General features: G+C 39.7%; 1 protein-coding gene across 1 annotated transcript in view; it reads left to right on the forward strand.

Annotated features, from left to right (window-relative positions):
- The window catches only part of Socs16D (Suppressor of Cytokine Signaling at 16D), a 687,555-nt gene extending 667,866 nt beyond the window's left edge, over positions 1 to 19,689 (forward strand). The window contains exon 10 of the mRNA XM_067782190.1: positions 19,471 to 19,689. Within this exon, the coding sequence (XP_067638291.1) occupies positions 19,471 to 19,566 (96 nt within the window). The 3' untranslated portion in view covers positions 19,567 to 19,689. The remainder of the gene's footprint in view (positions 1 to 19,470) is intronic.
- The last annotated feature ends 4,838 nt before the right edge of the window (positions 19,690 to 24,527 follow it).

The following is a 24,527-nucleotide window of genomic DNA, read 5'->3' on the forward strand; positions in this document are numbered from 1 at the left end:
CGTGATCAGGTCCACCAGCCTCTCGTCCATATTAATTTTCAACTTCATTCATCCCTTAATGAAACATGACTCGTGAATATAGCGACGGATATTGATACGGCACGCCCCGGATCCTCTCGATAACGATTTTATATAACCGCGTTGCACCCTAGATTTAGTGATTTTAGTTTTGTTCTGATTGGAGGACAGATACATTCAAGAATCAGTCTTAATGCATTACTGGAGGCTTCGTTTTGCATATTAATTCCATCTCGGATCGTTCATGCCGCCAAGAACGTCTAATATCCGGTGTGGGTATATCACCCGCTTTTCTTTGCTTCATCTATCACATACATATTGTAACGAATTTAGGGAAATTCTGCTTTTTCCACCTTCTGCTAGCGTTCGAATTGCTAAACTGTTGAAGAAATAACTCAATATTCAATAATGCAAAATGGTCTTTATTATACTACTTTGAGGGTACTTCAAATAACACTTATACTTCACAACCAATAGCGTGCTTAAATCAAACTGATTACTGACTACTCAGCTTGCTCTGCTGTTATACTCTCTGTTGCCTTATCCGCATATTTCTCCAAATGTCTAGACGTTCCTCCTTCTAGAATCTTCAACTTGGTCACCAGCTATATGCATGTGTATTTGTAGTTTATAGCCTCTCATATAGGCATATGCGTGTGTATTTGTAGTTTATAGTATCTCGTATAGACATATGCGTGTGTATATGTGAGTACTTCTTCGGCTGATGATTACATGTGTTTATGTGTATCTCTCCGTCGCCTTGTATGTATGTGTGTAGATAATGATTGATATGTTTACGTACATGCTGCTTAGTTTCGGCTTAGTGATGGTAGTATCGCTTAGTAATACTGAAATTCCGCACACTGCCCTCCACTTAAGTCGGATCCTCCCGACAAGACAGATTTCCTGATCTAAACGCTGCCAGCCTTTCCAAATGAACCACTTTCATTTTTGTTCGTGGTTTGCCAATGGTTTGTATGCGGTAAACTACTTCATTGGTCCTTTATACAAATTTGTATGGGCCTTCCCAATTGCAGAGAGGGGGGAGAATTTTTTTTCCGTTGTGGGTTGTATAACAGCACCAAATCTCCTTCCCGAAAACCTTTCGAATTAATTGATTTATCGTATCTGGCTTTCATCTTGTCACTCATAATCTTCGTTCGTTGCCTTACAAGATTGTGTATTTCTCTCGTCTCTTCTTCCAAGACACCAGTGGATTTCTTGGTATTTCTCTCCGCATCGGCATCTATCCCAAACTTCAAACTTCAGCTGGCAACCAAAGGTTATTGCCAAAAATTACCTTTGCGGGAGTTTGGCCCGTTGTCCCATGCACTGCCGATCGGTAAGCCATCACGAATAACGATATGTGTGTATCCCAATCTTTATGGAACTTGTCGACAACTTTCCTTATGTGCTTCCCCAAGGTTCTATTGAATCGTTCCACCATGTCATCGGATTGAGAATGCAATGCAGTTGTCCATGTTTTTCGAATGCCCAATTTCCTACACATTTCTTGAAACACCCCTGATTCGAAATCCCTGCCTTGGTCACAATGTAGCTCCATTGGTACACGATACCTTGCAACCCAATCTTTTGTAACCACTTCTGCTACTGTTTTCGCTTCTTGATTTGGGATTGGGTATACCTCTGGCCATTTACTGAAATAATCCATAACCACCAGTACGTATTTGTTTCCGCGGTTGCTAGTATGAAATGGACATGTGACATCCATGGCGATCCTTTCAAATGGTGCACCTGAAATATACTACTTCATCTGGCCTTGACTTCGTGTGTTGGGCCCTTTGTATCTGCTGCAAACTCGTAGTTGGCAATCCACCCGGTGACCGATTGACGGCAACCAACCCAATAGAATATCTGCTTAATTTTCTCGAGCGTCTTCGTGATTCCAAGATGACGTCCGCTTGGACCATTATGCAGCTCGCTGAGCACGTCAAGAATCCTTTTCCTGGGAACAACTATAAGTTTCTTCTTTCATTGACCGTCCTCACTCTCCCATACTCGATGGAAGCAAACGGATATTAATTTTAAACTGTTCCACTGTGCCCGATATGACTTCGCAAAGGGACTCTCTGCTGACATCTTCACTCTTTTTGGTCTTTCGTTTCGTTCGAGCCTACTAACATGCATAACATGTGGCAGATCTGTATCTTCTAGCTAACACTTCCTTAGTTGTTCCTTATCCCATTCATCCGTACACGTTATAGTCATTATCCGGACACTATAATGTCCTCTTTAGCTTCAGCTTTTGAACACTGTTTGCATTCCAAACTACATGGTCTTCGTGACATTGCATCAGCATTCCAACGGGTCCTAACTTTTCGATGCTCAATGGAAAAGTAACAGCTTTAGAGTCGATCGATCCACCGTGCCAATTGACCGTCAGCGCTATTTCAACGCTGCGTGATCTGTCTTGACGCGGAATCGCTGCCCATAGAAGTACTTGTGAAAATGTTTAATGCACTCTACCAATGCCAACAGCTCTCTCCGCGTAACACAATAGTTCCTCTCTGCTTTTCCGATTGATCGGTTGTAATAGGCAACTACCTTCTCCTTTCCATCGACCAGTTGTGACAAAACGCCTCCTATAGCATATCCACTCGCATCTGTATCTAGAATATATGTTGCTCCTGGAATCGGATATGCCAACATTGGGAGAGTGCACAAACGCTCTTTCAATGTTTGGAAAGCCACTTTTTGCTCCTTCTTCCATTCAAAAGCTTTATTTTTTCTTGTTAGTTCGTGGAGACTACGGGCTACGCTGGCAAAATTTGATACAAATCGGCGGTAATATGTGCACAGCCCAAGGAAATTTCTCAACTCATGTAGGTTCTGTGGTCTTGGCCAATCCTTTACAGCCTCTATCTTGTCATTCGCAGTGCAGATGCCCTCTGTACTTAGCTTGTGACCCAAATAACTTACTTTCTTTTTAAACAGCGAACACTTTTTGGGATTTAGTTTCAGACCAGCGCCAGCTATTCTCTGGAAAACTTCCTCTAAGTTCTTAAGATGTTTTTCAAAGTTTTTCCCAATACGATGATGTCGTCTAGGTACACTAAGCATGTTTTCCAAAGTATTCCTTTCAGTACCTCATCCGTGAGTATCTCAAAAGTAGCTGGTGCATTACATGGTCCAAAGAGCATTACCGTAAACTGCCAAAGACCATCTCCGACACTGAAGGCTGTTTTCTCCTTGTCTTCCTCCTTCACCTCCACTTGCCAGTAGCCACTTTTAAGTCCATTGTGGAAAACCATTTGGTACCAGATAACGAGTCCAGAGTGTCATCAACTCTTGGCAATGGGTAGCTATCCTTTTTCGTAACGTCATTCAACTTCCGGTAGTCCACGCAAGAGCTCATTTTTCCATCCTTTTTCTTCAGAAGTACCACCGGTGAGCTCCATGGACTAGCTGATGGTTCGATTATGCCGCCGTCGCCCCTTTCTTGTATGATTTGACTCACCACTTCCCGCTCCGCCAGTGGAACACTACGCGGAGCTTGACGGATCGGCCTCGCATCTCCAGTGTCAATTTGATGTTTCAAAACGTTGGTGCGGCCTGGTTTGGAGCCATCTTGGTCAAATATGTTTGCGTACTTTACGATCAGCTGTTTTGCCTTACTCTGATAGTCTACCTCTAGCGCTCCGTCCATGCCGTGAGTTCTTTTGAAAGATTAATCTTGCTAGCGGAAACGTTTTCCTGGAGCTGTTCACACTTAATTACTATTTCAGCTTCTTGACATATTCCCAATATAGCTCCTTTTATCAGCTTGAGTGGTGACTTGAACTCATTGAGTACTCTTACCGGAATACTTCCATCTTGTTTTGTCAAAGCCAGGGTTTTTCCTACAAGTACATTCGGTGGTGATTTGTTTGCTGCTTCGACAACCCACAATTTGTTTGTCCCACAATCTCCATCAAACTTTGCCCAGATTACTGCTTCTGATTTTGGTGGTATTTGCTGACTCTTTTCTATCATCATTCGTTTACTGCTGTAGCCTCTCTCGTAGCCGAAATTAAGTGGCATATCCATGTTCTTATATCGCATTTTCTTGCTTTGCATATCGATCTTGATACTTTGGTCGATTAAGAAGTCCACTCCAATTATGATTTCATCAACAATCTCTGCCAATATAAAATTGTGTACCACCGTGACGTTCCCATTTGCGACTTCACATGTTACTTCCCCTAGAACCGTGGTGTCTTCTCCAGTGGCTGTACGCAATCTTGCTCCATGCAATGGTCTTATCTTCTTGTTGGCTAAATCCGCTCAAATGATGTAATGAGATGCAGCCGTATCTACAGTCATTAAATGTTCCTTTCCATCCACATGTCCTCCGACAGTAAGATTGTTTGACCAAAGATTATAAATATAATAAGAGACGTTGTTTTGCGTAATGTTATTCGTTAGGTTTGCATAATGTCTTCTATACATTTCGTGGGGTATTTTTGTTTATTTTTCCAACTTTGTTTAATTAATTAATTAATCCTCTTTCCAAAAATAACATTTGCATAAGGTACCTACACGGCATGGATAAATGCGAGGCAATTAAATATGTCCCTCACATAAAACATTAGACATCAATTTTTATGATTTCCAGCGAGTTATTCCCCACTCTGGCGCCGTTGCGGCTGACTCGCTTTAGTTTAACCATTAAGTGGACTTGGAGATGAGCTCAAATTGCAGGGGTTAAAAGTTTTGCCGTTGTCAGCACCAATAGTGGCAGCATCATGGTACAATAACCACGCAAAAGCACCAGAGTTGCATTTTACATGTTTTTTCATTCGAAGCTGGTTATAAAATGTCAAACTTTGTTTATAAAAATAACATTTGCATAAGGTACCTACACGGCATGGATAAATGCGAGACAATTAAATATGTCCCTCACAGAAAACATTAGACATCAATTTTTATGATTTCCAGCGAGTTATTCCCCACTCGTAGCAGACTGGTAGCTCTTATTTATTTAGCGTCTTTGGTTTGACCTTCTTCCAAATTGCGAGATAGAGATTATGGGGCATTCAATTGAGGGAGCCAGCTGGCGCCGTTGCGGCTGACTCGCTTTAGTTTAACCATTAAGTGGACTTGGAGATTTGCTCATTTCCTTCAGCTCTCCGTTTACGGCAACCCACATTGTTGGAACTATTGGAACCGGTGCAGCAATGACGTGCAATGTAACCTGGGTTGCCGCACTTGAAACATTTCATAACTCCGGCATTTTTCTGTTCGGATCCCTTCAGTGCTTCCAAAATTGTGTCTACCCAATCTGGCTTTTCCATGTCCACACGATGAGCTTTGTATGCTGGTTTACTCAATAGTGATGCAGATTCCTGAGTCAATGCATGTGACACCGTTTCTGCGAATGTTGGCTTGGGTTTGCGTATGTAGCTCGCTCCGTGTCGACGTCCCGTATGCCATTTATAAAGCTCTGCATTTTTACCCTATCGGTCTATTGCACGGGTGCGTAGGCATTCGCCAAATGTGCAAGCCCTTCGGCATCTGACGCAAACTCCTGGAATGTCTCATTAGCTTTTTGGTAGCGGTTTTGCAACTCTATTTGGTATAACTGCTTCCTGTGTTCGCTTCCGTATCGCCTCTCTAGAGCACCCATCAAAGTTTCGTAGTTGTTCCGCTCTCCCTCGGGAATCGTATGTAGTATTTCAGCAGCAGGTCCTTTCAATGCCACGAATAGTCCAGCAACTTTATCTTCAGCATTCCACTTCTTCACTGTTGCGGTCTTATCAAACTGGAGCTTAAATACCTGGAAAGGAACAGAGCCGTCAAAAGATAGAGTTTTTACCTTCGGATTGCTCGCTGAAGCAGCCGTGCGATTAAGATGCATCAACTGGATACGTCCTCTTAAAGCATCCACCTCGGCCTCGATTTTTCGTCAAACTTCATTATTTTCTCGTCCATTCGCGTTTCGAGTTTTAATGATATACGCGCCTCTTGTGCCTCGAGTTGTACTGTTAGGCGTATCTCCTGTTCTTTCAGTTGTATTTCCATCTTGCTTGTTATACGAGTCTCCGGCGATTCCAGTTGAGTTACCATATATGTCTTCTGTTCCTCCAGTTGAGATGTTATATTTGTCTTTTGTTCTTCCGTCTTGGATGTTAAACGTGTCTCCTGTACTTCGAGCTGTGTTGACATATCGGTTGATATTTGTGACATTTGCTTCAGCTCTGCTAGTATCGCGTTAGTATCCACACTTGCCAATAGATTCGGAGTCTCCATGTTTTCCTCCATTTTAGTCGCCGACTCTTCCAAATCAGGGTTAAAAGTGTGTTCATCCACGTCGATTCCTTCAGATTCCATAGCTTCCCGTAGTCGTGATTGTAGCTCGGATTTGTTGCCAGTTGTATTCAATCAAATTTTGAGCTGCTGCATCCTTAGTTCACTTAAGTTCGCCATGCCCTTGTTGTACTCTGTAACTCTGGAATTTATTCAACAATTCCTCTTCTGACAATTGTAACGAATTTAGGGAAATTCCGCTTTTACCACCTTCTTCTAACGTTGGAATCGCTAAACTGTTGAATAAATAACTGAAATATTCAATAATACAAAACGGTATTTATTATACTACTTTGAGGGTACTTCACAATAACACTTATACTTCACAACCAATAGCGTGCTTAAATCAAACTGATTATTGACTATTCAGCTTTCTCTGCTTTTATACTCTCTGTTACCTTGTCCGCATATTTCTATAAATGTCTAGACGTTTCTTCTTCTAGAATCTTCTACTTGGTTACCAGCTATATGCGTGTGTATTCGTATTTTAGAGCCTCTCGCATAGGCATATGCGTGCGTATTTGTAGTTTATAGTCTCTTGTATAGGCATATGCGTGTGTATATGTGAGTACTACTTCGGCTTATAATTACATGTGTTTATGAGTATCTCTCCGTTGCCTTGTATGCATGTGTGTAGATGATGATTGATTTGTTTACGTACATACTGCTTAGTATCGGCTTAGTGATGGTAGTATCGCTTAATGATACTAATATTCGTCACAATATGTATGTATATTGAATGGCGATGCTTTCATCGTTTTCTTGCTGAACACGTTGGCAACTATTATGAGCATTTTTCGATCTTCGATCTTCGCTGGCTATCGAAGATTGAAAATCGAATTTGAAATTCGTATTATGACATCTAATATCTCTCGAAATTTTCGTTGGGTACCTAATTTTGAAGCGAATAGAAATTTGTTGTCGACGCTGTATCGAATTAGAAGAAACTTTTTTGCTACCTAATAGTAATTCAAGCTATTTGTATTAATCTTATATAATACTTTATTTTTATTAAATTTAATATCCATACAAAAATTATTTAAAAGAAAATGTAATATTTTCATGATGCAACACTGAATAATGAAAATTTTTGAAAATAGAAAATTCAATATTGAAAATTAAAATATTGTAAAACATATTAAAATTACAATGTTCAAAGTAACATAATAACAAAATTAAATAAAAATAATTGATTCAATATAATTTAAGAACGCTACATATAGGTCCAAGGTCGTGAATACAAAACAACTGTTTGGAAGACTGGTTTCAAAAATTGCACAAAATCCGTTTATAACAAAACGAACTTGCACATAGGATCAGTTGAGAGAATCCCTAGCGCAAAATCTGAGAATTATTGCCAATTTCAAATTGGTTGGAATAGACTTGGCTATTGTGCATTGTTGCAGGCATTCATCTTTACTGGATAGTAAGTCCATGAACGCTTCTATGGTCATTATGAAGTTCAGTTTTAACACCTGTAACAACATGTTTAGAAAGTTACAATGTTTAGAAAGCTACAATTATGCATAAAAATTCATTTCAAGGTTTTATACTTCTGGCTAGTTCCAGTACTTAAGCTCCTTTCTTCATAATAAATAATTTTGCTTTCATTTTATTTGGCAAATCATGGGAATGTGCTTTTCTGAACGGCTGAATTTATCGAATTATCGAACAATGGCACTAGTCTTGATCGAATGCGTGTCATAATACCGAAAGAAAATTCTTTCGATCAGCTCTTTCGACCACAGTCGAAGATCGAATTTGTCTCATAATAGGGGCCATTAACCAACAGAGCAGAGCTCAAATTGCAGGGGTTAAAAGTTTTGCCGTTGTCAGCACCAATAGTGGCAGCATCATGGTACAATAACGAGGCAAAAGCACCAGAGTTGCATTTTACATGTTTTTTCATTCGAAGCTGGTTATAAAATGTCAAACTTTGTTTATGTTTACGTTTTTTGTTTATTTACTTCTGTTGTGAAAATTTAATATTTCGCGGTTGTTTTCAGACATTTTACTAATTAATACAAAAGAATTTCTTTTTACACGGAAATAAGAAAACTTTCCCGCACTAGGCGGCAATGACGGAGGTAAGTAATTATTGAATAAAAGCTTGCAAAATAAATTATTTTCCTTTTCATTTAGAAGTTGGTATTAATCGCGCACAAAACGAACAGTCAGCACCGCCTATATCACCGCGGTGTTGCGTAAAGCTCCAGCTGTTTCAACAGGCGCTATCATTCGCACAACGCGCAACGGGAATAGCACAGGGCAAACGCTGCCTCACCCGGTATGGTACTTCATGTATCTAAGCAACCAACATCAAGTAATGCATATCAAAATAGGGGAGCGGCTGCTCAAGAGCGGCTGCAAAAAAGAGTGCAACACCACGTACACCAGTAGATGAAGATATGCTGCCATCTGGTGTACATATTCCCTTGACAAATATAGCTGCTAAACACGCACGCTTGTGTCGGTAGCAAATCAAAGCAGTTTACAAAAGTTGCAAACCGTACAAAAAGAATAACTTGAAGCCAAAAATAGAAAAGCTGCAGATCAAGCAAATGCGCCAAAATTAACAGCGCAAGATTTTCCTTCATTGGGCGGTGGAGCGCCGGTAAAAGCAAACCACCACTATGAATTTTCCCAGAATTGGCCAAATGGACAAAATCACTCAGAGAAAGTGTGTGCTGGTACTACCAGGGTCGACAAGCATTTGTACCGATTCCATTCACTTTAATTCGTTTTGTTATACCTTTTGCGTAGACAGATTCGTTTTCGAGATTTTTATCGATCGCACGTATATCTTGTTTGGTTTTATTCGGACAGTTTTCGGTTTTGTGATTTGTATGCGAACAATTTTCACATCGTTGCTTCTGCTGAGGTTCGGGACACTTTATTGAGTAGTGACCGAATTTTAAGCAATTAAAGCACTTTACATTTTCTAGCGTTTTCGTTTCACGGATTTCCGTATTGCTTTGCGGATAAATTTTTGGTTTATACTGAGTAACGGGTTTTATTTCATTAAACACACTATAGTTGGAAACGTTGCGTAGTAAGTCGTTACAGCGCACATAACTATTCGAAATTCTTCTGCGTAAGTCAATATCGTTAATACCGTTTATGATATGTAAGGCGATAGCATCTTCCGTCAGCCCACCTTTCATACCAAGCGAATACATTTTATAGTAGTACTCCGGAATTTCATTTTGCGAACGTTTTAGTCGAGATAGCTTAATATGCACTTCAGCGGTATTTTCAGAATGCGGAAAATCGTTTCTGAAACGCGAAACGAATTGCGACCACGACACGAAAATTTTCGGAAGGAAATCAACACATAACTTTGCTGGTCCTTGCATTTTCTGCTGTACCGCGCACAATAGCATACTTTCTTCCCAATGGTAAGCGCTTTTGAGCATTTCGACTCTTTTCACAAATTGCGTTGCGTTAAGCGATGATTCGGATATCGGATTAAACGAGGGTAACAAATCTATAATGTCACGTATTTTATATACCGGATTGTAATTATTCACAGGCGAAATTATTTGCTGCGACAGTTGTAAGTGCGCGAATGGCACATTATAATAATTAACATTCGAGTTTGGAATTCTCTGATTCCGCGGATTGTGCACATCACCGATTACATTGTCCACATCAGCTGGACGCGTATCCGACCATGCTTGCACTGGTTGTGTTTGCACTGGTGGAATATAGTTATTTGTTGTACACATTATCGGAAAGTACGAATGCGTTGTTCTTGTTGTTACAGGCGACGAAATACAACACGACGTAAAATCATTTCGAGTACTTGTAGCATTATTATTTTGCATTGCTAAGTGTCGAATTGTGCTTTCTAACTCAGATATGCGTTCGAGTAAATGATTATTATCACTTGCACTTTCAAATTGGTTTTCTATTAGATTTTCTTCTAATCTTTCTACTAAATCGAATTTTTTTCCAATACTCGGAAGACCTACTTGTTTAAATTTTTTCTTAAGTTCCGCGAATGTCAATTTCTGTAGCTCTGACATTTTGTTTTGATTCTTCTGTTTCGCTTGATCAAATTAGATATGCCACATCTGACGGTATGGAGCGAAAACTACTTTGTTTCGTTCGATCTAATTAGATATGCGACACCTGACGGTATGTATCGAAATCTACTGTTGGCAAATTTAAAACTCACGAAAGCTTATTAACGAAAGCGATATGTTTTCAAAGTTCAACCGACAATTTGCAAGCGTATACATACATTTACCGATTCGACTTGAACGAAGTTTCTCTGCTGACTGCGACGCGTCGTTAGCAGCAAACGATAGCAGAGGTGTCTCAAATTTTCGCGAATGCAGCGGAGTCTCAAATTTATGCACTTGTAGTTGTTGAACGATTTTTACAAATTGTATGTTGCTTTTTCACATTTGCTTAATATGTGACGAACTAAAATGCACTTTTCACTATTTATTGCGTTGTATTTTAGTTATATATCGTTTTTTCACAATTTTTACCGGCAACTTTTCACTGTGCACGTTTTTCTTGTTCACTTCTCACTTCTGACCTATCAAGGGATGGCGATACTTACGACAGGGTCTTCCGAGATATGTAAAATGAATACATAGACACGGTTTATACTAATTAATATGTTTAATTATATGTATTGAATGTTAAAAAGTTTAATAAAAAATATTAAGTTTTATTGTTAATTGATTTGGCTGATTTTTCACGTTGCCTCGTTGAATCTCCGAATAACACTCACTGAAGAGTAAAGCCGAAGTCATTGGTGCCGTATATGGTATCGCTGTATCCGTATCCCTAACGTAATCAGCTGTTTATCGTTACGACGGTAAACCAAAACCCAATGGTTAGCTACGATACGGTTACGACCTTAGCGGCACCAATTATCGATTGCATTGATTCTCATAAGGTTGGTCGAATCAGCTGTTATCAGGTTACCGATACGGTTACCGATAAAGCACCAATGTCTCCAGCTTAAGGATTGCGAAGTGTCAATTGTATTTTAGGGTTGCCAAGTGACACTATGAGCATTGCCAAGCAGCGCTTAAAGATCATTTTGATTACATTTTTCCTAAATTATTAGCGCTTTTGCCAGCATTAATTAACAGTAAGTAAGGATAATTGGCTTATTTTTTTAAGTACTCAAATAATATACTTACGTTTTGTATCATTCACTAGGAATTATATTTGGTGCACTCACAACAACTGAACAAACTTCCACCAAATGAACGAAAACAAGCACATAAATTAGAAGTATGTACTGTATGTAAACAGGTATTGATAAGCGGCAATTTCTTAAGGAAAACTTCCCTGAACTTGGCGACGCTATTGTTAGTGGCCGTAACAAAACACATGTTAGTACAATGCAACGTAAATAGTTGAATCAGCCATCTTGAAAATAAACCAAAATCAAGATGTTATAACTACAAATGTAAACTAAAAATGTGAACTACAAACATACACCAATGTGTGCATTTTAAATTTTCAGATTGAATTGGTGTAATCCATTAAGATTTCATTTTATAATAACATGATGGAGAAAACTAAACAAATTTGCGGAATAGTAGACATTTTTTTTATTCTCTGCACACAAGATTAAAGAATTTAATTAGTCCAAATGAAATTACTAAAATGTAACTTTAAATAAACGTATGTACTGAAATAATAATATAATCAAAATCAGAAAAAAAAAATGGTGCCATACCATAACGCCCTAGCCATAACCATACCATAGCCAACCAATTGGTTATTGGGTTTTTCACCATATCCATAACCTAAAAATATGTCAGTTGGAGAATTTACTAACTTTTCGTATATTTTATTTATTGTTTTGGATACGTTTTGACTAAGAGACTTATTTTTTGTGGTATATGTTTGTAATTTTTTGCGTTTTCTTCATTTTTATGAAAATTTCATTTTCATTTTTTGGTTAAGGCATCAATAACGGATGCCAATTGATATGGATAAGTAAAAATATGGTTATGACTATGGCGTTATAACTATGTCAACTTTGCCAGACCCCTTATATACCAGTCATGATTCAACTATTCAACTATATGGTTGGATTATCTCTACAGTAGGGGGACTCATAAACTCATATAAACTTATAAGGTGTAAAATTATATCCATTTACACACGCTGTTATATGAACGCACCTAGTAATACTCTTGATAAACTTGATTGTTTATCAGCTGTATTATTGCCGAACAAAATTTTTTTGATTGTTATACAAATTAAAAAATGCCAAGATTAAGTGAAAAATCAAAACTAAAACGCATTTACTTGCTGATGTTGGAGATTTCTGATGAAAATGCCTGCTTTAATGTCTGCAAGGTTGCATTCCTTTGAGTTTACCGCGTTTACACAATGAAATGTGCGCGTAAGTTTATACAAATTGTGTAAATGATTTTTCATACAAAATTTGACAGCTCGTTTACGCACTAGATAAATTTATACGTTTACACGGTTTATAAGGTATTTGTACGGTTACATGAGTCCCCCTAGTAACAATCATGGTACAATCAACTTATTAAGACGGGATGTTGTGTTGCTGAAAGCATCACAAGCAGTTGTTGTTCCTGATAATCTATTATACTTTGCATTTATTTTCAAAACTGTCAATATTTTCTCCGTTAACGCTGATAATTAAATTACGAATACAAATCTTCATACTAAATTCATATTAAATACATGTTCTTATTATTAGCCGTGTTTTTTAACACGCGTATATACGTTTACGGGTAAAAAAAACGGCCATCGACAGTTGCGCATAGCCATATAAAACATTTGGCAGCACTGCCCCGCAATTGTCAAAATGCCACAAAAACTTGGCAGAACTGTATTTATGACAGTTCATTAATTATTCCGGAAAACATTAAAACGCAGAAAAAATATAATTACTGAGATGTTAATAAAATTCTTACAAGCTCTCGCTTAACCTGGTGTGTAAAAAGGAAACAATTCTTCTGCTTTGTTTAGGCACTTCTAAATGACAGAACACCTTTCTGCGTTAGCGGCTTTCGCCCAAAATAATATTAAGTTATATAGAATCAACGGGATGGCCTAGAAGGTTTCATGTGGTCATACTAAATCGCTCCCGAGATGGTCGGGCTAGTACTTTAATGGTGCTTGTTCCCGGAACGTACCCGATCTGCATCCGGCAAAGGACCAACAAAGTCCATAACGGGGAGTGTCATCGGTACAACAACAACAACATTTTTATTTCCTGCTTTTCATTCATACGTATATGCATTTTTAAATAATAAAAAAAGTGTTATATTAATTTAATAGATAACATCTCTGCCGGGGTGCGATTCAGCTCTAAATATGCCAAAATAAGAGGAATCCTACAATTAAGTGCAGATTTACGTTTCATTTGCCAAGGATTTACTTGTAAACAAGGTACTTTCTACAACCAAATTGCTTTGGAATACGGTACCAAACTGGTTGGATGTATTTCCCCAAAAAAGGGTGCAACTACATCTTGGTTTGCCAATATTTGCTTCAGTAATTTATATTTGTATTGATTAAAATTGAATTGTAGATAATGTAATGTGAATTAAAATTGAATAGGTAGCCGAAGCAAAAAAGGCAACTGATTCGCATGCAACTGTTATTTATGTGCCGCCACCGGGAGCGGCTGCTGCTATCCTAGAAGCATTAGAAGCAGACATTTCTTTGATTGTTTGCCTCACCAAAGGTGTGCCCTAACATTATATGGTTCGCGTTAAACACGCTGTCTTAAGGCAAAATAAATCGCGTCTAGTCAGACCCGATTGTCCAGGAATCATCACACCAGAAAGGGTAAGTAAATTGCCTACTATTTTAAATATATAAACAACATGTATGAATTTGTTAGTGATAATTTGTCATGCTTTGGATGATAATCAACTGAAGAAAGCAAATACCAAAGAGTTCGAAGTTCATGTAAATACCAATTCATTTCTTTAATTAGCGTTTGGAGATTAAAATACATATGTATGCATGCATAGAACTGCATAGAAAGGGCGGAATTAATTAATTATGATCAGTAGATTTACAAGATTTTTGTCATTTTCCCTGCGTCGCCATTGTCATTACATTGCGTTAAGAGAGGACATCATCACCTTATTACCCACAGCCAGTTAAAATTTTAGTAAATTTTGGTTTTTTCGTTACTGATTCACAACGTGGAAAGTTATATATCGTGCATTCCATGGAGAATGGTAAATTTTAGCAGACTTTCGCATTGCGGTCATTATTAATATTCAAACCCTAGAAGATTTATTGTAGTCATATCAAAGTTACCGAGATGATCGGGCTAGTACCTCAATGGTTCTTGTTACCGGAACGTAGATAGATAGATAATTTATTGAGGATTGCAAAGTGACTTGCACATCTCCTTCACAGCACCTGATCCTTGTCGACTTCCTTGATGGACCCTTGCAGTGTTCTTGGCGTGATGGATTAAATGTGGGAATGCTCTGGCCATGGTGAGCCCATTAACTTACCCCTACGTCTTGAGATTGCATCGCATTCTTGGAGGATATGGCCGTTTGCTGATTGATCACAAAATCGGCATGTGCTATTCGACAGTATGCCCAGATTCTGCATACGGCTGTTCAGTCTATAATGCCCTGTAAGGACAGCTCTTGGGATTCTTAGGTTATCTTGCGACAGGTCTATTATTGCCCTGTAGCGACTTGTGCTATAACCTCCAAACAGGGTCTTAGATTTTCTGAAACCTGGCGTATTGCTCCAGTGTTCTTCTCTCTTCTCCCTCCCTTCTACTAATAAATGCCCCTGTAAGCCAACTGGCAGGAACGGCTTGGGATCGATGGGTGATGCAGTTGCTGCCTCTGTTGCTGTTGTTGTAGCAGTGCTTCGCCCTATCCAATAGATAGATAGATAGATAGATTGATATTTATTATTAATATGTTTACATATTTTTTGATTTCACAATAAATTTTAAATATCACAAATTCATTTTCAATTCACAGACGTGTATGATATACATATATATATATTAAGTAATAAAAAGTAAAAAGTAATAAAAAGTATTAGTTGTGACCGATCACAAATTGTCATCAATATCCTTTAACGGAAGTCCAAGGAAACTTGCTGTTTCAACAGGGGTGGACCATAATGAGAGGGGTGTTAGAGGCGTTGGTTCCACATTACAATTAAAGAGATGGTTGGTGTGATGTGGGGTCTCATTGCAAGCGGGGCATACATTTTGTATGTCTGGGTTGATTCTGGATAGGGAGAGTTTAGCCTGTTACAGTTTCCAGAATGAAGTTCAACCGGAGTGACTCGAGTTTCCCTGGGGAGTATGCGTTCCTCTTCCGCAAGTTTTGGGTACTGTTCTTTGATTATTGGATTCACCGGGAAATTCCTGGCATAAAGGTCCGACGCCTGTTTGTGGAGCTCACCAAGGACCTGCTTGTGTTTTTTTGTTTCATACGGCTGAGTTTTCAGGTGCCGTATTTCCCCAAAGTCCTTACGGAGATTACTCCTTAAGTCTCTAGGCGGTGTTGGCTAATCAATCAGATGTCTGTTGGGATGCCCAGGTTTCGCGAGGCGAAAAACTGGAGAGATCAGGGAGGTAGCCGTTTATTGTGTTGCAAAGCTCATCGATCTGTTGCCCTGGGCCGGTGGCCATTATTGTACAGTCATCGGCGTAGGAAACGATAGTAACTCCTTCTGGTGGCGAAGGTAGCTTAGAAATGTAGAAATTAAACAAAAGTAGGGACAGGACACCACCCTGAGGCACCCCCTGTTTAATTCTTCTTGGTTTAGATGTTTAATTTTTAAATTGCACCGATGCCTGCCGAACACCCAGATAATTTACGGTCCACCTTTTAAGTCATAGGGGAATAGTAGACCCTTCCAGGTCTTGCAGTAACGTGCCATGGTTGACCTTATCAAAAGCTTTTGATAGGTCTAGCGCAACGAGTACTGCTCTATGGTGGGGGTTTTGATTTAAACCGCAACATTTAGCGCGGTGGTGGTGCTATGGAGTTTTATGAAGCTATGCTGATGGCAGGCTAGCTGCAAATTTGCTTTGAAGTAGGGGAGCAAAATGGCTTCAAGCGTCTTGGCTACTGGCGATAGGAGAGATATCGGGCGATTTGACTCTCCTATGTTAGCTGGTTTCCCAGGATTTAGTAGCGGGACCACCTTGGCCATTTTCCATTTTTCGGGTATGACAAAGGTGGAAAGACAGGCTGAAGACATGTGCTAAATATTTGAAACCCTCTTTCCCTAGGCTTTTAAGCACCGGCATGGCCATGCCGTCCTTGCCGACTGCTTTGGATGGTTTAGCCTGACCGATGGCATCCTCAACCTCTTTGGCGGTGATGGTAATTGGTGACGCGCTGAGATTATGTTTATGTGCGTGTCTTTTGACCCTCCGTCTATCTTTGTCGACCGTGGAATGCATTATATATTGTCGGCAGAAAGCGCTCGCGCATTTTTTCGCATCCGACAGCACTTTATCGCCAAAGGCGATGGAAACTTTGTCATTGTGCCTAGACGGATTCGATAGGGACTTAAGGTGAACCAAAGTTTACCTACACCGGCAGAGAGGTTACAACCGCTTAGGTGCTCCTCCCATTTCGCCCGCTTGTGTTCATCCATAAACAATCCCTTATTTGGGGGTCGCCGGGATCGACTGTCTTATAAGGCCACGTTTTCTCGCTAAACTTGCGGCCTCCGCCGGGAAGTGGGGCCGAATTTCGGGAATTCTACCGGCGGGAATGAAATGACCTTGCGGAAAGCACGCTCCCTTGGCGGGCAGCAAAGCGGTTGTCTGTAAAGGATTTCTATTCGTCCCACTTTCCTTTTTTAAAGTTAATGAAAGTGCGTTTTTCTGTGACGATCAAGTCGGCAGAACGTCGAGCGAAATAAGTATAGGCAGGTAGTCGGATGCCAATGTTACCATCGGCTGCCAGTTGACGCAGTTTACGAGTTCTGCGCTCACGATTGAAATATCCGGCGAACTGTGACAGCTTCCTACCATACGTGTGGGGGCGTCTCCGTTTATTGTGCAAAACGTCGTTTCTTCTATTTGATCCGCCAAGATCTCACCCCTACTGTCCGCCCAGTTGCTGCTTCTCTTTCCGGGTTGTCCGCCTGCTGTTGATGTTATAGCTGTGCTTCGCCCCATCCATCAATCATCATCAATGTCCAAGGAAACTGTTTCAACAGGGGTGGACTATAATAAGAGGGGTGTTATAGGCGTTGGTTCCGCAATACATTTGAAGAGATGGTCGGTGTCATGTGGGGACACGTTACAAGCAGGACATATGTTTTGTATGTCGGGGTTGATTCTGGATAGGTAAGAGTTTAACCTGTTACAGTACCCAGATCGAAGCTGAGCTAGAGTAACGCGCGTCTCCTCTGCTAGTTTTGGGTATTGTTTTTTGAGTACATGATTCAATGGACAATTCCTGTCATAGGGGTCCGACGCCTGTTTGTGGATTTCACTGAGGACCTGCTTGTGTTTTTTAGCTTCATACGACTGCGTTCTCAGATGCCGTATTTCCTCATAATGCTTACGGAGATGCCTCCTTAAGCCCCTTGGCGGTGTAGGCTCATCAATCAGATGTCTGTTGTGATTCCCAGGTTTCTGGGTTTGCTTGGTTAGCATTTCATTTCTCTCTCTAATGGGGAGTATTCTCGCCTCATTATGTAGATGGTGTTCTGGGGACATAAGAAGACAGCCCGTTGCGGTTCTGAGAGCAGTATTTTAGCAGGCCTGTAGCTTCTTCCAGTGAGTAGTTTTTAGGCTTGTTGACCATATAGGGGACGCATAGCATGCAATCGACTGGCCAATTGCTTTGTATGTGGTAATGAGCGTTTCTTTGTATTTTCCCCAAGTACTACCAGCAAGGGATTTGACGTTTTATTACGGCTCTGGATTTTCGGTACAATTGCGGCTGCATGCTCACCAAAATGTAGATCCTGATCGAAACTAGAAATATCGAGGAGATAGCTATTTACCTCAGAAACTAATTCATCCTTTGAAGGGACAGGTCCCATTGCCATAATCGTGCAGGCGCCGGCATAGGAAATGATTGTAACTCCTTCTGGTGCGAAGGGAACCTTGATATGTAGAAATGAAATTAGGCGGGGATTGGACACCATACTGGGGGACTCCCCAGCGGGACCCCCAGGGGGTCAGAATATACCCGCGGTAGGTATGCCTGTCGTAAGAGGCGACTAAAATACCACATTTAAGGGGCTGTACAGCGCAACCCTTCAGGTTGCCAGCGCAATATGTAGCTTCTCCAAACCCAATTGTCAACCTCACCTATCCGCGGCGAATCCTGTTTCACTAACAAACGAGGCTCTGGCGACCCCAAGCTCCTCAATGAACTTAGGGGTGGGGAGGGAGGGATGGCCTGATGGTTTAACGTGGCCACATAAATCGTTCCCGAGATGATCGGGCTAGCCACCTTAATGGTGCTGTGTTACCGGAGCTTACCGAATCTGTATCCGGCAATGGACCATCACATCGATAACACTCCACAAAGCCTTTGGGGAGCAACCTTATCTCTACAACAACAACAACCCTCTTTTTAATTTTCCTTAGCTTTGAGATTTCGTTCCTAAATTGAACCGACGCTTGCTAACCATTCAGATAATTAGCAGTCCATCTGTTTAGAAAGGGGACATGTGTGAGCCTAATATATATGTATGTCTTGGAGTAGCGTGCTGTGTTTGACTGTGTCAAAAGCTTTTGACAAGTCAAGTGCCGCGAGCACCGTCCTGTGATGGTTATATAGTCTATGCCCCATACAAACCGATGGTTCAGATAAGAAGCTTTTCGTCATTTCTTCCCCATTTTAAAAGCTACAAGTTTAAAATTTCATCATATACTTACGTATACGTCATATGTTGTTCAGATAAGTGATTCATAGCTATGTCATGCAGACCACAATAAACGTGAAACTTTGTATTCTCACACAAATTACCTACTTTTTAATTTAATTTTTATCTAAAAATTCGCTTCCTTAGTTCAGCTCCGTCCATGAAAGGTATGTCCCGTCCTTCCTTGTTTTAATTGATGTTTAAAACGACAAAGTTAATAGTGCCCTAAAGTCAAAGCTACCAGTCATTACCATATTGTTATTTTAATAAGTTTTTTTTCTATTACAGCATCACCGTAACAATAATTATAATTCAATACGTGTATCCCCTACCAGTTCGTTGAAGCGACAAAGATATGATGAAAGCAATAAATATCCCTTGTAGGGGGTCTCGAAGAAAAGTTCATCCGGGAATCGAATATAAGCTAATCGCTAAGGACACAATGATTCCACTGCCTGGAGTTTTAGAGAACAAAAGTCCCAACATGAGACTTCCTTACTACACTAAAAACTTTTGAATGCCATAAATAATATAAACTACTGGATTAATGTATGATTGAAAATCAGAATTAAAATGTATTTATTATATATAATAATCTTGTGTCATGGTTTTACTGGAACAACTCCTTCAGAAATTACTGAACCGAATTTTGTATGTATATATGGTAGGTATGCGAGAACGTAGCTAAATATATTTCATACTTTTGGGTAACCAGGGCCTGGCGATATCTACCTAAATATGGACCCCGGAGACCATACAGCGAGGGTTTATATACCCTTGCTCTGTTCAGAGGTTCCACCAAGGATTTTTGTTTTGTTTTAACGATATGGGTTTCAAACGAAAGATATGAACAAATGATGGTTTTATTTCAATATCTTATTCTGCTCCGGAGGTATTGGCCTAAACTGGGGTCGAGATTAAAGGTAGACGTAGATGGTAAGGGCAAGAGTAGAAACAGAGGCAAACTTAGAATGGAAAAGGGTAAGAAGACATTAGTGTGATGGAGGGAGACAGAAAATGTTAACGTCAGGGTAGGATATCCCCTATTACGGATTCAAAAGCAGGCCTGGCGAATTTCCGATGCGGTCGCCATCTAGAAACAAAAGCTGTAATATTGAACAAACACATCTACCACTATCCACAATTGTCTTTAACTTCATTCGAAAATACCATTCCTAATGTAGTAATTTTTAGCTGATGGATTTTGGTATTAAGGTCCAAAAACGACCTATCGCAAAATATAATGGTTTCCCAATGGCCCCGGTAACATTGTTACAACGCTGAATACTATAACAGAAATAAAATTAAACTTGTATACTTTATTAGATTAACTATTTTGTATGCTGTCTTAAAACAGGTACTGTGTTACACGATTGACAAAAATTTAAATTAATTTATATAATTCATTTAAATTTGCTGACTTCATGTATATGCATTTGTTTATTAGTATATCGACTGCTGAGTGGAATACATCGGCTGCCAGTTCGAAAGCGCCCTATTTCAGAAGCATGGCATCTTCCAAAGAAATTCGTTTTCGAACTAGTAGTCGAGGTATTCCACTCAGTAGTCTATATATAGTCTTGTTTTTTGTAACAAAAGTAAATTATCAAATTCAAAATATATTTGTCTAAGTAGCACAAAATTAAATTCCTCAATTCAATCATTTTAAATTTACATACATCTTTACACACATTCATCACATAATTCAGTTTATATATTCGCTTACTTGCCTAAAATACTAACGATTATTTTTTTTAATACTTAATTTACCCTTAGCCCTTCGAAATAAATAGACCACCACTAAGTTTTTAAATTCATTGCTTATCACATTTTAAATTCATTGTTTTTTTTTTAACTTTTTTAATTTTTCAAGGTTCGAATCGAGCTCAAGGCCAGAACAATAATTTTTTTCTAATGATAATTATTGTTATTTTTTAATTTTTCTAAATTTGAAAAATTGTATTTTGTTTTTGGAATAGTAAGTAGAAAATTTGTCAGACAACCTGCCACAGCTGCGCAGGTAGATCCATTTCGAAGGGTGCTAAGCCTTCATCATCAGTACGCTTTAGGCATGCTGCGCTAACCATTTAGCTATACAGCGGTGGTTTGTTTGACTGGCAAATTTGCTACTTCTATTCCTTTTTACCAACTATGTTTATTCAGTGTTGCGCCATCTGGTGCAAATCACTGATAATGCTGGATTTTTGTTTATTGTCAATTACTTTGCTCGACATTCCCAAGTGCTCATGGTTTATTAACAATTGCTTTTTTAATTTTAAAATTCTAAAATACTAACGATTATTTTTTTTTTAAATACTTAATTTACCCTTAGCCATGTATTTGGAAATAAATAAACTATCACTAAGTTTTTAAATTCATTGCTTATCACATTTTAAATTCATTGTTTTTTTTTTTAATTTTTAATTTTAAAATTCATTTCCATCTTAATAAAAATTGATCAATTGCTTCAGCTTAAGACCTGTAAGTGTAAGTGTTACATACGTACATGTTGTTTACTAATACATTTAAGCAAATGAATTTGATTCAATGTATTTCAGCATTTCACAACACGTTAGGCTCACGCTCTCCCAAGTTTATACAACAGATGCTCTGAGTACACAAAAGCGTGAGATCCTTGGCTTAATGAGCGTTTAATTTCTCCGAAATCATACTTTTTATATCTTCGTAAAATTGTCATTTCAACTCCAACTTTTTTTCATAATAATTCTCCTCTGCACTCTTTCTTTTTCGGGGATTGCTTGTTCCAATAGTCAAAGGTACTCGGTTGGAGGCTACATAGCACAATGATTCTGGGCTGGAAAATGAGTTTCCACTGGATGATGGTACATCTCCTAAAGGATCACGAGTGCAATTCGACAAACCCTTTGACGTGGAAGCCATATTGCACCGAGACTCTGTGTTCGATGATGAGTTTTGACTGAACAACAGGGTATCAGGAAGTAAACATGACTCTATCAATAAATATAAACAAATATTGTATTTAAGAGAAATTAATAGGTGACCAATTAGTGAAATATTTGCCAACAGCAGCCAACGAACACCTTTCAGATAGCGGCCTTTGCATTCTTGCGCCTAAATTGAGGGTGTGCGAATTTGAGATTTATTGCCTCACGGCCAAAAATCTCATCCATTTCTTCCATAAATGGAGCTTGGCAATATGTTGCACCGGTCTGCCTGTTGTTGTCTTTGGCGCTTTTATAAGCGGTCAAAAGCGTGCGCATTTTCGCCTCCAACGCCTTTATTGTTACAGTAGTATCCTACAAAATCGGTATAAAACATAATCAACCTTTTGAATACAAAATTTAGTAAAATAAACATACCAAAAAGCCTCCTGCAAACATATCTTCCAACACGTTCGCGTAAGCATACTTCTTTTTCCTGCTATGCTTAAACTCATCTTTTCGGGCACTATAGCACTGCAGCAAAAGAAGCGTCTCCTCCCTCCTCTCCTTGATTCTTTTCTGAAAAAATTTAGTAAATATGAATTATTTAGAATTTTTTATAATATTTACACAAAAATACTTACATTTCTCCTGATGACATTTTGTTTTTTAATTAGGGATGGTAAAACAGACTACAGGCTAAACAGGCCAAAAACAAGGAACAAAAAACACAAGGAAAGATAGACGTCGAAAAGCTTCAATCACAATAGACTGCCAATGATTTCGCAACTCGACTCTCACACCTGCTCTCGGGGGGCACAACTCATCCTGAAGGAATACAGGAGCAGTGGGAGCATATCTCCAAAGCACTTCGTACTGCCGCCGAGGAAAAAATTGGTTACCGGCGGCCACGAAAACACAACTGGTATGATGAAGAATGCCGCGTTGCAACCGAAAGAAAAGATGCTGCCTACAGGGCTACGTTAAAAGCGAGCGCGACAAGAGGAGTGTGTGAACGCTATCGTGAGTTGAAAAGGGAAGCGAGACGCCTTTTCAGGAAGAAAAAAGCAGAAGCAGAAAGGCGTGAGTGCGAGGAGCTTGAGCTGCTAGCCACCAGGAATAACGCCCGAAAATTCTACCAAAAAATACGGCGACAGACGGAAGGTTTTAAGACCGGGGCAAACTCCTGTAGCAATGAAAACGGCGACCTTGTAACTGATGTCCAGAAAGTGCTTAGATTATGGAGGGAGCACTTCTCTGCTCTCCTAAATGGAGGCAGCAATTCACCGCGCAGAGATGAAGAACCCGATCCCGCAATCGATGATGATGGAATATATGTCCCCCCGCCCGATTATGACGAAGTTAGAATAGCAATAACCAGATTGAAAAACAACAAGGCCGTGGGCGCTGATGGATTGCCTGCGGAGCTATTCAAGTTCGGCGGCGAGGAGTTGGTAAGGCGCATGCAGCAGCTTCTTAGCAAAATATGGGCGGACGAAAGCATGCCCGACGGTTGGAATCTAAGTGTTCTTTGCTCAGTCCACAAGAAGGGGGATACTGCAAAATGCACCAACTATCGTGGAATCAGCCTTCTTAATATCGCATATAAGGTCCTTTCAAGTGTATTGTGCGAAAGATTGAAGCCCATCGTGAACCGGCTGATTGGACCTTATCAGTGCGGCTTCAGACCTGGTAAATCTACCATCACCCAGATTTTCGCAATGCGCCAAATCTTGGAAAAACCCGTGAAAAGAGAATCGACACACATCACCTCTTCGTCGACTTTAAAGCCGCCTTCGACAGCACGAAAAGGAGCTGCCTATATGCCGCTATGTCTGAATTTGGTTTCCCCGCAAAACTTATACGGCTGTGCAAAATGACGTTGAGCAACACCATCAGCTCAGTCAGAATTGGGAAGGACCTCTCCGAGCCGTTCGAAACTAAACGAGGTTTCAGACAGGGTGACCCCTATCGTGCGATTTCTTTAATTTGATGCTGGAGAAAATTATACTAGCTGCAGAACTTAACCGCACTGGAACAATATACTATAAAAGCGTGCAATTACTGGCATATGCTGATGACATTGATATCATCGGTCTAAACACCCGCGCTGTTAGTTCTGCTTACTCCAAGCTGGAAAAAGAAGCGGTAAAGATGGGTTTGATGGTGAATGAGGACAAAACGAAGTACCTGCTGTCATCGAGCAAAGAGTCAGCGCATATGCGCCTTGGCAACCACGCTACTGTTGGCAGCCATAATTTCGAAATAGTAAAAGACTTCGTTTATTTGGGAACCAGCATCAACACTAGCAACAACATCAGCACTGAAATCCAGCGAAGAATCAATCTTGCCAATAAATGCTACTTTGGACTAGGTAGGCAATTGAAAAGTAAAGTCCTCTCTCGGGGAACGAAAATCATACTCTACAAGTCACTTATCGTA

This window comes from Eurosta solidaginis, chromosome 4, assembly GCF_040869045.1.
Source record: "Eurosta solidaginis isolate ZX-2024a chromosome 4, ASM4086904v1, whole genome shotgun sequence".
NCBI classification, from domain to species: Eukaryota; Metazoa; Arthropoda; class Insecta; order Diptera; family Tephritidae; genus Eurosta; species Eurosta solidaginis.